This window comes from Lepidochelys kempii, chromosome 23 (assembly GCF_965140285.1).
Source record: "Lepidochelys kempii isolate rLepKem1 chromosome 23, rLepKem1.hap1, whole genome shotgun sequence".
Lineage (NCBI taxonomy): Eukaryota > Metazoa > Chordata > Testudines > Cheloniidae > Lepidochelys > Lepidochelys kempii.
In genome coordinates, this window is record NC_136402.1 from 16,945,722 (window position 1) to 16,957,235 (window position 11,514).

Consider the following 11,514-nt stretch of genomic DNA (forward strand, 5'->3'; position numbering starts at 1 on the left):
TGCTTGTGGGGTGTCTGGGGTGGGGGGCACAGGCCAGCGGGGGGAACTGGGCTGCCCCTCTGCACCGACTCCCCTTGGGGGCCTTGCCCCCCATCTCATGGCCAGGGGGAGGAACTGGTCCCATTCCCATACCCGCCCCCACTGCTCCCCCTCACGTTGGTCCGTGTCTCTTTCCTGGCACAAGTGTCTGATTGTGCAACGCCCGGCCCCGCCCCGCCGGGGGATTTCTGCTGTGAGCTCACCCCCCCCACCCCCCGTGCCGTATAAAACCGAGTGGCAGCCACTGGCCAGTGCAGACGCCCCGATTCCCCCCCCAGGCGCGCACGGAGCCCCCCACCCCCAGCCCCGAGGATGCTCACACTTGAATCGGCACCGTAAGTGTGTGTGTTGGGGGGGCAGAGTGGGGCAAAGGGCTTGTCCCCTCTAGGGGGCGCTGGCTCCAATCCACCCCCAGGGCAGGGGCCTAGCTGGCTCAGGGGGGCAGGGGATGGGGCCTGTCCCCTCGAGGGGGTGCTGGCTCCCCTCCGGAGGGTGGGGGGATGGGTGTGATGTTTCGGGGGTGGCCCCTGGCCCTCACCCCGGCAGGACAGAGGTGTCTGATCGGGTCTGCCCCTGAGCTGTGGGGTGGGGCAGCTGCCAGGCAGGGGTGGGGGGCGGGGGGCGCTCCTCTCCCCACAGTGCAAGTCATTTTGGGCTGGCCCCTCTCCCCTGCCCTGTCCCGACCCCAAAGACAGGTCACGCCCCCTCCCCCCTCTAGCCTGCACCTGAGGTGTGTGTATGTGGGGGGTGAGTCAGAGGAGGGATGTGGGGGGGCAGCTCTTGTTGGGGGCACTGGTGGGGGTCTGTCTGTGCAGAAGGATTTTGGGGGGGGTCTGTTCCCATGCACCAAAGCCCCCCCCCCCCCGAGCACAGTGGCAGGTGCCCCCTTTCCCCACCCCTTCACTTTCTCTCTCCCCCCCATGCAAATTTGGGGGGGGGATTTGAATATTTCCTCTCTCTGGGGAAAGTGGAACAGAGACGAGTCATTTGCATGTGAAGGGGGGGGCTCCACCTGCCTGCTTCCGCCCCCTACCCTGGCCAGGCTGCTGCCCCCCCAGCCAGGCCCCTACACTCAGCGTCTGCTCTGCCCCCTGGCTGGGCCTGGGGCTGTTCCCACATGCTGGGGGTGGGGGTATGGGCCCCTATAGAGCTGGGGGTGGGGGTGTGGGCCCCTATAGAGCTGTGGGGGGCTGGGTTTGGTGCACTCCTCACCCCCCACTTTAACCTCTGCCTGCCCCCTGTCCCTGCAGGTTCGATGGGTCCCACTATGGATATACGGTAAGACCGGCCCCTGCACCCCCGAATTGCCTGTCTGTCCCCACTTTGCCCCACAGCTCCGCCCCCCCCAGCTCCCTTCACCCCTCATTTACATAAAACCCAGACACCCTCCCCCCCACTACCCCATTTCCTTAGACATTGTCTGTGGTGAAAACCCCACCCCTCAGGACTCCTGGGTTCTGTCCAGGCTGTGAGAGGGGATGGGGGCCCAGGCGTGGGGTGCGCTGGGCACCAGGACTCCTGGGTTCTCTCACCGGCTCTGGGAGGGAAGTGGGGTCTACTGGATGCAGGGAGTGGGGGTGGGGGGGAGCCAGGACCCCTGGGTTCTCTCCTGGCTCTGAGAGGGGAGTGGGGTCTAGTGGATGGGGCTGGGGGGATGGGTGCCAGGACTCCTGGGTTCTCTCCTGGCTCTGAGAGGGGAGTGGGGTCTCGTGGATGGGGCCGGGGGGATGGGTGCCAGGACTCCTGGGTTCTCTCCTGGCTCTGAGAGGGGAGTGGGGTCTCGTGGATGGGGCCGGGGGGTTGGGTGCCAGGACTCCTGGGTTCTCTCCTGGCTCTGAGAGGGGAGTGGGGTCTCGTGGATGGGGCCGGGGGGATGGGTGCCAGGACTCCTGGGTTCTCTCCTGGCTCTGAGAGGGGAGTGGGGTCTCGTGGATGGGGCCGGGGGGTTGGGTGCCAGGACTCCTGGGTTCTCTCCTGGCTCTGAGAGGGGAGTGGGGTCTCGTGGATGGGGCTGGGGGGATGGGTGCCAGGACTCCTGGGTTCTCTCCTGGCTCTGAGAGAGGAGTGGGGTCTCGTGGATGGGGCCGGGGGATTGGGTGCCAGGACTCCTGGGTTCTCTCCTGGCTCTGAGAGGGGACTGGGGTCTCGTGAATGGGGCCGGGGGCTTGGGTGCCAGGACTCCTGGGTTCTCTCCTGGCTCTGAGAGGGGAGTGGGGTCTAGTGGATGGGGCCGGGGGGTTGGGTGCCAGGACTCCTGGGTTCTCTCCTGGCTCTGAGAGGGGACTGGGGTCTCATGAATGGGGCCGGGGGGTTGGGTGCCAGGACTCCTGGGTTCTCTCCTGGCTCTGAGAGGGGAGTGGGGTCTAGTGGATGGGGCCGGGGGGATGGGTGCCAGGACTCCTGGGTTCTCTCCTGGCTCTGAGAGGGGAGTGGGGTCTCGTGGATGGGGCCGGGGGGTTGGGTGCCAGGACTCCTGGGTTCTCTCCTGGCTCTGAGAGGGGAGTGGGGTCTCGTGGATGGGGATGGGTGCCAGGACTCCTGGGTTCTCTCTCCGGGGGTGGGGCCTGGTGCTCGAAGGCGGGTTGGCTGCTCTCATTCTGTGCCCCTCCCCAGTTCCCCGAAGGCAGCTTGTATGACCTGGACTCCTGCAAACAGACCCCGAGCTTCCCTCACTACCTGATCGACGCCGAGGGCCCCACAGGTGAGACCCCCCCATGTCCCACCGAGCACCCTGCCCCCTGGGGCGCCATTGATTTCCCCCAGCGCGTCACAGCGCCCCCTGGCGGGGAGAGGGCAGGGACTCAGGGATTCCCCGTGACGTCACGGCTCTTTCTGCCCCCCCCCCGGGGAGGGAAGGGGCGGGTTCGTATCATGCAAATTACATGGCTCTGGGATTTGCGTATTTCCAGCCCTGCAGGCCCGAGGGACACAAAGGGCCTTTCTCTGGGCTTCCTGGCCCCCCCCCACACACCTGGGAGCCGGACGCCTGGGTTCTCTGCCCAGCTCTGGGAGGGAAGTGGGGTCTAGTGGTTAGAGCAGGGGAGCTGGGAGCCAGGACACCTGGGTTCTCTGCCTGGCTCTGGGAAGGGAGCGAGGTCTAATGGTTAGAACGGGGGGGGGGGGGGGGGCTGGGAGCCGGATGCCTGGGTTCTCTCCCCAGCTGTGTGAGGGGAGTGGGGCTGGTGGTTAGAGCAGGGGGGGCTGGGAGCCAGGATTCCTGGGTTCTCTCCCTATCTCATGCTGTCCCCCCGCCCGCTTTGCTTTGCAGACCCTGTTGTGAACTGGCTGGAGCTGCAGGATCTTGGCTACGAGGCCTTCGATTCGGGGCAGCTGGCCCCACTGCAGAATGTCCAGGTCTCCTACACGCATGGTCCCTACCCACAGCTCTCGCTGGAGGCCGTCTACAGCCTGGAGGGGGCGCTGCCAGCCCAGAGCCACCTGCCGCTGGACGACTACAGCGCCCAGGTGAGGGGCACTGCCTGGGGCTGGGGGCCAGGACTCCTGGGTTCTCTCCTGGCTCTGGGAGGGGAGTTGGGTCTAGTGGTTAGAGCGGGGAGTGGGAGGCAAATCCTTGCGTGCCCTGTGTGAGGGGCTTCATTGAAGGGGTCCTGGCTGGGGTGGAGGGAGGGGGGCTGGGGTGGGGGGCAGGGAAGGTTTTCTTTCATCTGCTCCAGGCGCATTCCCCTTGCTGGGCCCATTAAGCCCTTCTCCTGCTCCCCTCAGCCCTGTGCCCCCTACGGGCCCTGCCCCCCATCCGGCGCCCTGGCCAGCCCCCCGGTCTCCGAGGATGAGGAGTTCCCCCTGGAAAGCCCGGCCCTGGAGGTGTCCGACAGCGACTCGGACGAGAACCTGTCGCCAGAGGGGTCGCCCGGCTACGAGGCGGGTAGGTGCCAGCAGGGGGGGTGCCCCCGTGTCCCCAGCTCCCGGCCCGCTCGGTCCCACCCGCCCCGGGGAGAGTGGCAGGACCCGCCACATCCCGCCCGTAGGTGATCGTGACCCCCGTCCCCCCGACAGGTCCCGCCCGGTACGTGGACTTGACCCCGTCCCCCACCTCCCACATCCTGCCCGGGACACGGACGAGACCCCGTCCCGTCCCCACCACCACGTCCCGCCCGGACACGGACCTAACTCCATCCTGCCCCTCCACGTCCGGCCTGGAAGGTGGACGTGACCCCCCCCACCACCACATCCCGCCCGGTACATGGACATGACCCCGTCCCGTCCCCCCCACCACATCCCGCCCGGGACACGGACCTAACTCCAACCTGCCCCTCCACGTCCGGCCTGGAAGGTGGACGTGACCCCCCCCACCACCACATCCCGCCCGGTACATGGACATGACCCCGTCCCGTCCCCCCCACCACATCCCACCTGGTACGTGGACATGACCCCCTCCTCACATCCCATCCGGTACACGGTCGTAACCCTGTTCCCCTCTGCCTGTACCCCCCCGGTATGTGGATGTGCCCCAACTTCTCCTGCCTGAGACCCCGTCCCCCCCATACTGTACCCCTCTCTTTCCAGTGTGTAGATGTGTCTCCCACCCTTTGGCCTTCGCTGGCCTGCCCCTCGCAACCCTTAGACACAACCTGTGTCCCCCCCGCCCCCCCAGACATGCCCACGTCCCTCGGGCTGGCTCCACCCCCTCCAGGTTTGTGTAGTGTCCTGGTCCACCCCCATATCCTCCCCCCCAGCACGTGGACACGGCCCCGTCCGCCCCCCAGCACGTGGACACAGCCCTATCCCCTCCGCTATATCCCACCCCTCCCAGCATGTGGACACAACCCCCTCTGCCCCCCCCCAGCATGTGGACACGCCCATGTCCACCCCCGCCAGCATGTGGACACGTCTCTGTCCCACCCCTCCCAGCCCATAAACACAATCCTGTCTGACCCCCCAACCTGTGGACACAACCTCGTCCGCCCCCCCCAGCCTGTAGACACAATCCTGTCTGGACCCCCCCAGCTTGTAGACACAACCCCGTCCCACCCCCACAGCCGGTGGGCACCTCCCTGTCCCGTCCCGCTCCTCCCCTCCCGTGATGGCCCCCTCCCCAATGCCCGTGGCCACCCCCCAGCCGGTGGGCACCGTCCCGTCCTGCTCACGCGCTATCTCAGAGTGGGCACCTCCCCGTCCTGCCCTGCCCCTCCCCTCCCATGGCAGGAAGCCCCCCCCCTTGATGCCTGTGGCCCCCACCCCCCAGCTGGGGGGGCACCTCCCCTGCCCCGCCCCTGCCCCTCCCCTCCCGTGGCAGAAGCCCCCCCCTTGACGCCCGTAGCCCCCACCCCCCAGCCAGTGGGCACCTCCCTGTCCTGTCCCGCCCCTCCCGTGATGGGCCTCCCCCTCGACGCCCGTTGCCACCCCCCCAGCCGGCGGGCACCTCCCCGTCCCGCCCCTGCCCCCTCCCCTCCCGTGGCTGCGGCCCCCCCCCCCGACGCCCGTGGCCCCACCACCCCAGCCAGCGGGCACCTCCCCTGCCCCGCCCCTGCCCCTCGCCCTCCCGTGGCAGAAGCCCCCCCCTTGACGCCCGTAGCCCCACCCCCCAGCCAGTGGGCACCTCCCTGTCCTGTCCCGCCCCTCCCGTGATGGGCCTCCCCTCGACGCCCGTTGCCACCACCCCCAGCCGGCGGGCACCTCCCCGTCCCGCCCTGCCCCTCCTCCGCCTGTGGCAGAAGCCCCCCCCCTTGATGCCTGTGGCCCCACCCCCAGCTGGTGGGCACCTCCCCGTCCCGCCCTGCCCCTCCCTCCCTCCCGTGGCTGCGGCCCCCACCCCGACGCCCGTGGCCCCACCCCCAGCGCGCGGGCACCCTCCCCGCCCACCCGCCCCCGCCCCGCCCCCGCCCCGCCCCTCCCGTGGCTGCGGCCCCCCCCTGACGCCCGTGGCCCCCGCAGGCTCCCGGCGGAAGCTGCGGCTGTACCAGTTCCTGCTGGACCTGCTGCAGCGCGGCGCCATGCGGGAGTGTGTGTGGTGGGTGGAGCGTGAGGCCGGCGTCTTCCAGTTCTCCTCCAAGCACAAGGAGCTGCTGGCCCACCGCTGGGGGCAGCAGAAGGGCAATCGCAAGGCCATGACCTACCAGAAGATGGCCCGGGCCCTGCGCAACTACGGCAAGACGGGCGAGGTCCGCAAGGTGAAGAAGAAGTTGACCTACCAGTTCGGCCAGGCCCTGCTGGGGCTGCCGGGCGCCCAGGCCCCCTCGTAGGGGGCCAGGCCCCCCGGGCGGCGGGACTGGACAGTGCACTGAGTGGCCCCGGGGCGGGGGGGGGGGGCCCTGTGAACAGGCCGCCCTCCCCTCTCCCCCCCCGGCCCCCCGAAAGCCACCCCACCGAGGTCTCCCCCAGGAGCCAGGACGCCTGGGTTCCATCCTTGGCTCTGGGAGGGGAGTGGGGGCTAGTGGTGAGAGTGGGGGTGGGGGCTGGGAGCCAGGACGCCTGGGTTCCATTTCTGGCTCTGGGAGGGGAGTGGGGGCTAGTGGTGAGAGTGGGGGTGGGGGCTGGGAGCCAGGACGCCTGGGTTCCATTTCTGGCTCTGGGAGGGGAGTGGGGTTGAATAGATGTCGGGGGGGGGAGCCAGGACTCCTGGGTTCTCTCCCTGGCTCTGGCCAGGGCTCGTTTTAAATATTCTCTGAGGGGATTCGGCCCCTGGGGGGTGAATACAGAGAGCCGGGCGTATATTTAATGTTCTGCACAGGCACCTCAGAGTTTGTATAAAATCAGGTCTTTGTTTGTTTGTTTTTTAAGCGATTGAGTCTGTATCATTTTGTAAATTCCTAATAAAATCTTGTGAAAAATGGCTTGTTACCCTGGAATTATAGATCAAATTCCTAGGTGGGGAAAGGGGGGTTAGTGGGTTCGAGACGGTGGGGGTCGGGAGCCAGGACTCCTGGGTTCCATCCCCGGCTCTGGGAGGGGAGTGGGGGCTAGTGGTTAGAGCGGGGGGAGCCAGGACTCCTGGGTTCCCTCCCCGGCTCTGGGAGGGGAGTGGGGGCTGGGGGAAGGCAGTGAGGCAGAAGGGGGCAGGGACGGGAGGGGGAAAGACATGATTGCTGTTCCCTGTGGGGCTGGCCCGGGTGCATATGTGGGGGGGATTAACAGCCTTGCTGCTGGACCCCCGCAAGGAGGGCTTGGGGGGGAACTCCCTTCCCCTCCCAGCAGAGCCCCACGCTCCCCCCAGCTCCCCAAGGGCTGAGGATCCTGCTCTGATGCTGTGCCCCCCCCCGCCCGGGCTCCTGACCTGGAACTGCCCCCCCCCCCCAGCTCACAGAGCCCTGGCCAGCAGGAGACCTCCCAGGTCGGACCCCCACCGGGAACTGACTAGTGCCCGCCCCATCTGCTGTCGGTCCCCAGGGGGCGCTGCAGCCCATAGGGAGACACCATCCCTTATTCCCCCCTCCCACACCCCCCCCAGACCTCATCTGAATCCCTGGGATGGGGAAGGGGTCCCTGGGCCAGTGCTGAGATGATTGGGGGGGGGGGGGTATTCAGGGTATTCAGGACCCTTCGCCTGGCTGGGATGCAGCCCCTCTGGGGGGAGGCGCGGGGGGCTGGGTGTACGGGGACCCCTCGCCGGGCGCGGCCGGCTCTGGGGGGGAGGCGCGGGGGGCTGGGTGTACGGGGACCCCTCGCCGGGCGCGGCCGGCTCTGGGGGGGAGGCGCGGGGGGCTGGGTGTACGGGGACCCCTCGCCGGGCGCGGCCGGCTCTGGGGGGGAGGCGCGGGGGGCTGGGTGTACGGGGACCCCTCGCCGGGCGCGGCCGGCTCTGGGGGGGAGGCGCGGGGGGCTGGGTGTACGGGGACCCCTCGCCGGGCGCGGCCGGCTCTGGGGGGGAGGCGCGGGGGGCTGGGTGTACGGGGATCCCTCGCCGGGCGTGGCCGGCTCTGGGGGGGAGGCGCGGGGGGCTGGGTGTGCGGGGAGCCCCCCCCGCTCTGCGGCATGCGGCGTATCCTGGCCCCCGGCCCGGGGATTAGGCAGCAGATGGCCGAGGTGCCTTGGAATTACCAGCGCGCGGCCTGGCCCGGCCCGTGATCCCGGCGCTGACGGACGAAGGGACGCGGCGCTCGGCTCGGGTTTCACGGGCTTCAGTGCCTGGGGTGGGGAGGGGGGTGCCCAGGGGACGGTCGGACCCCGGCCTGCCCCCCGGGGACCACAACCTGGGGCCGGGTGGGAGCTGGGGCCCCCCGGAGGGGACAGGCCCGTGCCCCATTCCCTGCCCCCCTGAGCCAGCCTGTCCCCGTCCCTGGGGGTGGAGGGGAGCCGGTGCCCCCTAGAGGGGACAGGCCCGTGCCCCATTCCCTGCCCCCCTGAGCCAGCCAGTCTCCACCTTTGGGGGTGGAGGGGAGCAGCACCCCCTAGAGGGGACAGGCCCTGGACCCCATCCCCCCACCCCCGAGCCTGGTGACTTGGAGGTGGGGGGTGTATCTGGCATGTCCTAATTCCACCCCCCTGTGCCCTAATCACCCCAGGTCCCCCCGACCCCCCAGGCTCCATCCCCCCACCCGGCTGTTTCTCCCAAGGCCAAGCCTGGGATTTAGAGCAGTTGATGGCAGGGCTCAGGAATTTGGCCGGGGGCCTGGGGTCAGGTGACAGCTCCTTGGCGGCCCCCCCATCCCAGAGTGGGGGGGGCCCCTGCTTTAAAGGCCTCAGCCAGGCACTCCCGGGGGAGACGGCGTTGTCCAGGCCACGCAGCCATGCCTCAGCCAAAGCAAGCCGGTAAGGTGCCCCCCCCCCACACCTCCACACCGGGGGGGGGGCACTGACCCTGCCCCCCCATCCGTTGCAGCCTGGCACCCCTGGGTGCCTGGTGGGCTGCTGCAGGGCACGCAGTCGGGTGCCCGGGCTCTGGGTGCTGGGGTGTTCTTGGGGCTCCCCCCCCGGAGTATCTCTGGCTGTCTCATTGGCATGAGGTTCCCCCCACTCTGGACTCCCAGCTGCTGGCCCAGGAACCTGGGGGGGGGAATACACAGGATGTGGGGGGGGGGGTGGCACAGGCCAAGGCTGACACCCCATTGGGGCAGCCTGTCTCAGAGTGGGATGGTGCCAGGGCTGGGGGGGGAGGGTGACAGGGCAGAGGCCCCCCCTTGGCATTCCAGGTTTGGGGGGGTGCAGCCAGGAGGAGATGTGGGGGCCATGCAGGGGCTGGGAGCAGGATGGGCGTGCTGGCTGGGGGGGGGGCTGCCAGCTGCTGAGGCCCCGGCCTTTCCCAGCGGGTGGTAGGTGGAGGGGGGGGCGCTGTGGGGAGCAGGGGGGCAGGCTGCTGCGTGAATTCCTGCACGCACGTCCCCGTGCCCCCCGAAATACTCCACTGGGTCTGTGTCCCCAGAGTCGCCCTCATCGGGGGCGGTTGGGGGCAGTGGCCCCATTGGGGGGGGCAGAGGTACCTTGGGGTATTGGGGGGCAGGGCCCCCCCAGGCTGGAAAGTTGGGGTGGGCTTAGCCCAGAGGGTTTGTGTGCTGGGGTGTCAATGTCTCTGTTGGGGGGGGTCTCACAGCCTGGAGGGGCCTCTGTGCAGAATAGCTGGTGTGTTGGGGGGCTGGGGGGGGCACAGGCCGCACTGTGTTGCCTGTGTGCCCGGCGCAGTGGCTGGGGCTAGTGGGATGCGGCTGTGTGTGTGTGTGTACTGGGGTGTGTCTATGCACACAGGGCCGTGTGCTCCCTGCCTGCAGGTGTGTGTGAGTCCATCACACAGGGCCCTGTGTGCTGTATGTGTTGGTGTGTGTTTATTGGGGTGTGTCCATCACACTGCTGCATGCATGGAGGTGTGTACGGGGCTGTGCGCTCCGTGTGTGTGTGTGGAGTGGGGTGTGAGTGGGGTGTGTGGAGGGGTGTATGGGGCTGTGGGGGTGTGGAGGGGTGTTCGGGGCTGTGGGGGTGTGAGTGAGGTGTGTGGAGGGGTGTTTGGGGCTGTGGGGGTGTGAGTGGGGTGTGTGGAGGGGTGTATGGGGCTGTGGGGGTGTGAGTGGGGTGTGTGGAGGGGTGTATGGGGCTGTGGGGGTGTGAGTGGGGTGTGTGGAGGGGTGTTCAGGGCTGTGGGGGTGTGAGTGGGGTGTGTGGAGGGGTGTTTGGGGCTGTGGGGGTGTGAGTGGGGTGTGTGGAGGGGTGTTCGGGGCTGTGGGGGTGTGAGTGGGGTGTGTGGAGGGGTGTTCGGGGCTGTGGGGGTGTGAGTGGGGTGTGTGGAGGGGTGTTCGGGGCTGTGGGGGTGTGAGTGGGGTGTGTGGAGGGGTGTTCGGGGCTGTGGGGGTGTGAGTGGGGTGTGTGGAGGGGTGTTCGGGGCTGTGGGGGTGTGGGGGTGTGTGTGGAGGGGTGTTCGGGGCTGTGGGGGTGTGAGTGGGGTGTGTGGAGGGGTGTTCGGGGCTGTGGGGGTGTGAGTGGGGTGTGTGGAGGGGTGTTCGGGGCTGTGGGGGTGTGAGTGGGGTGTGTGGAGGGGTGTATGGGTGTGTGTGTGTGTGTGTGTGGAGGGGTGTTCGGGGCTGTGGGGGTGTGAGTGGGGTGTGTGGAGGGGTGTTCGGGGCTGTGGGGGTGTGAGTGGGGTGTGTGGAGGGGTGTTCGGGGCTGTGGGGGTGTGAGTGGGGTGTGTGGAGGGGTGTTCGGGGCTGTGGGGGTGTGTGGAGGGGTGTTCGGGGCTGTGGGGGTGTGAGTGGGGTGTGTGGAGGGGTGTTCGGGGCTGTGGGGGTGTGAGTGGGGTGTGTGGAGGGGTGTTCGGGGCTGTGGGGGTGTGAGTGAGGTGTGTGGAGGGGTGTTCGGGGCTGTGGGGGTGTGAGTGGGGTGTGTGGAGGGGTGTATGGGGCTGTGGGGGTGTGAGTGGGGTGTGTGGAGGGGTGTATGGGGCTGTGGGGGTGTGAGTGGGGTGTGTGGAGGGGTGTTCGGGGCTGTGGGGGTGTGAGTGAGGTGTGTGGAGGGGTGTTTGGGGCTGTGGGGGTGTGAGTGGGGTGTGTGGAGGGGTGTTCGGGGCTGTGGGGGTGTGAGTGGGGTGTGTGGAGGGGTGTTCGGGGCTGTGGGGGTGTGAGTGGGGTGTGTGGAGGGGTGTTCGGGGCTGTGGGGGTGTGAGTGGGGTGTGTGGAGGGGTGTTCGGGGCTGTGGGGGTGTGAGTGGGGTGTGTGGAGGGGTGTTCGGGGCTGTGGGGGTGTGGGGGTGTGTGTGGAGGGGTGTTCGGGGCTGTGGGGGTGTGAGTGGGGTGTGTGGAGGGGTGTTCGGGGCTGTGGGGGTGTGAGTGGGGTGTGTGGAGGGGTGTTCGGGGCTGTGGGGGTGTGAGTGGGGTGTGTGGAGGGGTGTTCGGGGCTGTGGGGGTGTGAGTGGGGTGTGTGGAGGGGTGTTCGGGGGTGTGGGGGTGTGAGTGGGGTGTGTGGAGGGGTGTATGGGTGTGTGTGTGTGTGTGTGTGTGGAGGGGTGTATGGGGCTGTGGGGGTGTGAGTGGGGTGTGTGGAGGGGTGTTCGGGGCTGTGGGGGTGTGAGTGGGGTGTGTGGAGGGGTGTTCGGGGCTGT

The 11,514-nt window shown here is 68.6% G+C and overlaps 1 protein-coding gene across 1 annotated transcript; it reads left to right on the forward strand.

The window, feature by feature from the left end:
- Positions 1-316: 316 nt before the first annotated feature.
- On the forward strand, positions 317-6,438 carry SPIB (Spi-B transcription factor). The gene is made up of 6 exons (XM_073327006.2): positions 317-374; positions 1,290-1,317; positions 2,653-2,740; positions 3,308-3,504; positions 3,763-3,922; positions 5,932-6,438. The coding sequence occupies exons 1-6, from the start codon at positions 352-354 to the stop codon at positions 6,237-6,239; spliced, it is 804 nt and encodes a 267-aa protein (XP_073183107.1). The 5' UTR covers positions 317-351; the 3' UTR covers positions 6,240-6,438.
- Positions 6,439-11,514: the final 5,076 nt, after the last annotated feature.

Excerpts from the sequence above, each read along its gene's own strand:
- SPIB (XM_073327006.2), top strand. The coding sequence starts at position 352 with ATGCTCACACTTGAATCGGCACC. Across the intron at positions 1,318-2,652 it reads GGTCCCACTATGGATATACG|TTCCCCGAAGGCAGCTTGTA; the intron begins GTAAGACCGGCC and ends GCCCCTCCCCAG. Across the intron at positions 3,505-3,762 it reads TGGACGACTACAGCGCCCAG|CCCTGTGCCCCCTACGGGCC; the intron begins GTGAGGGGCACT and ends TGCTCCCCTCAG.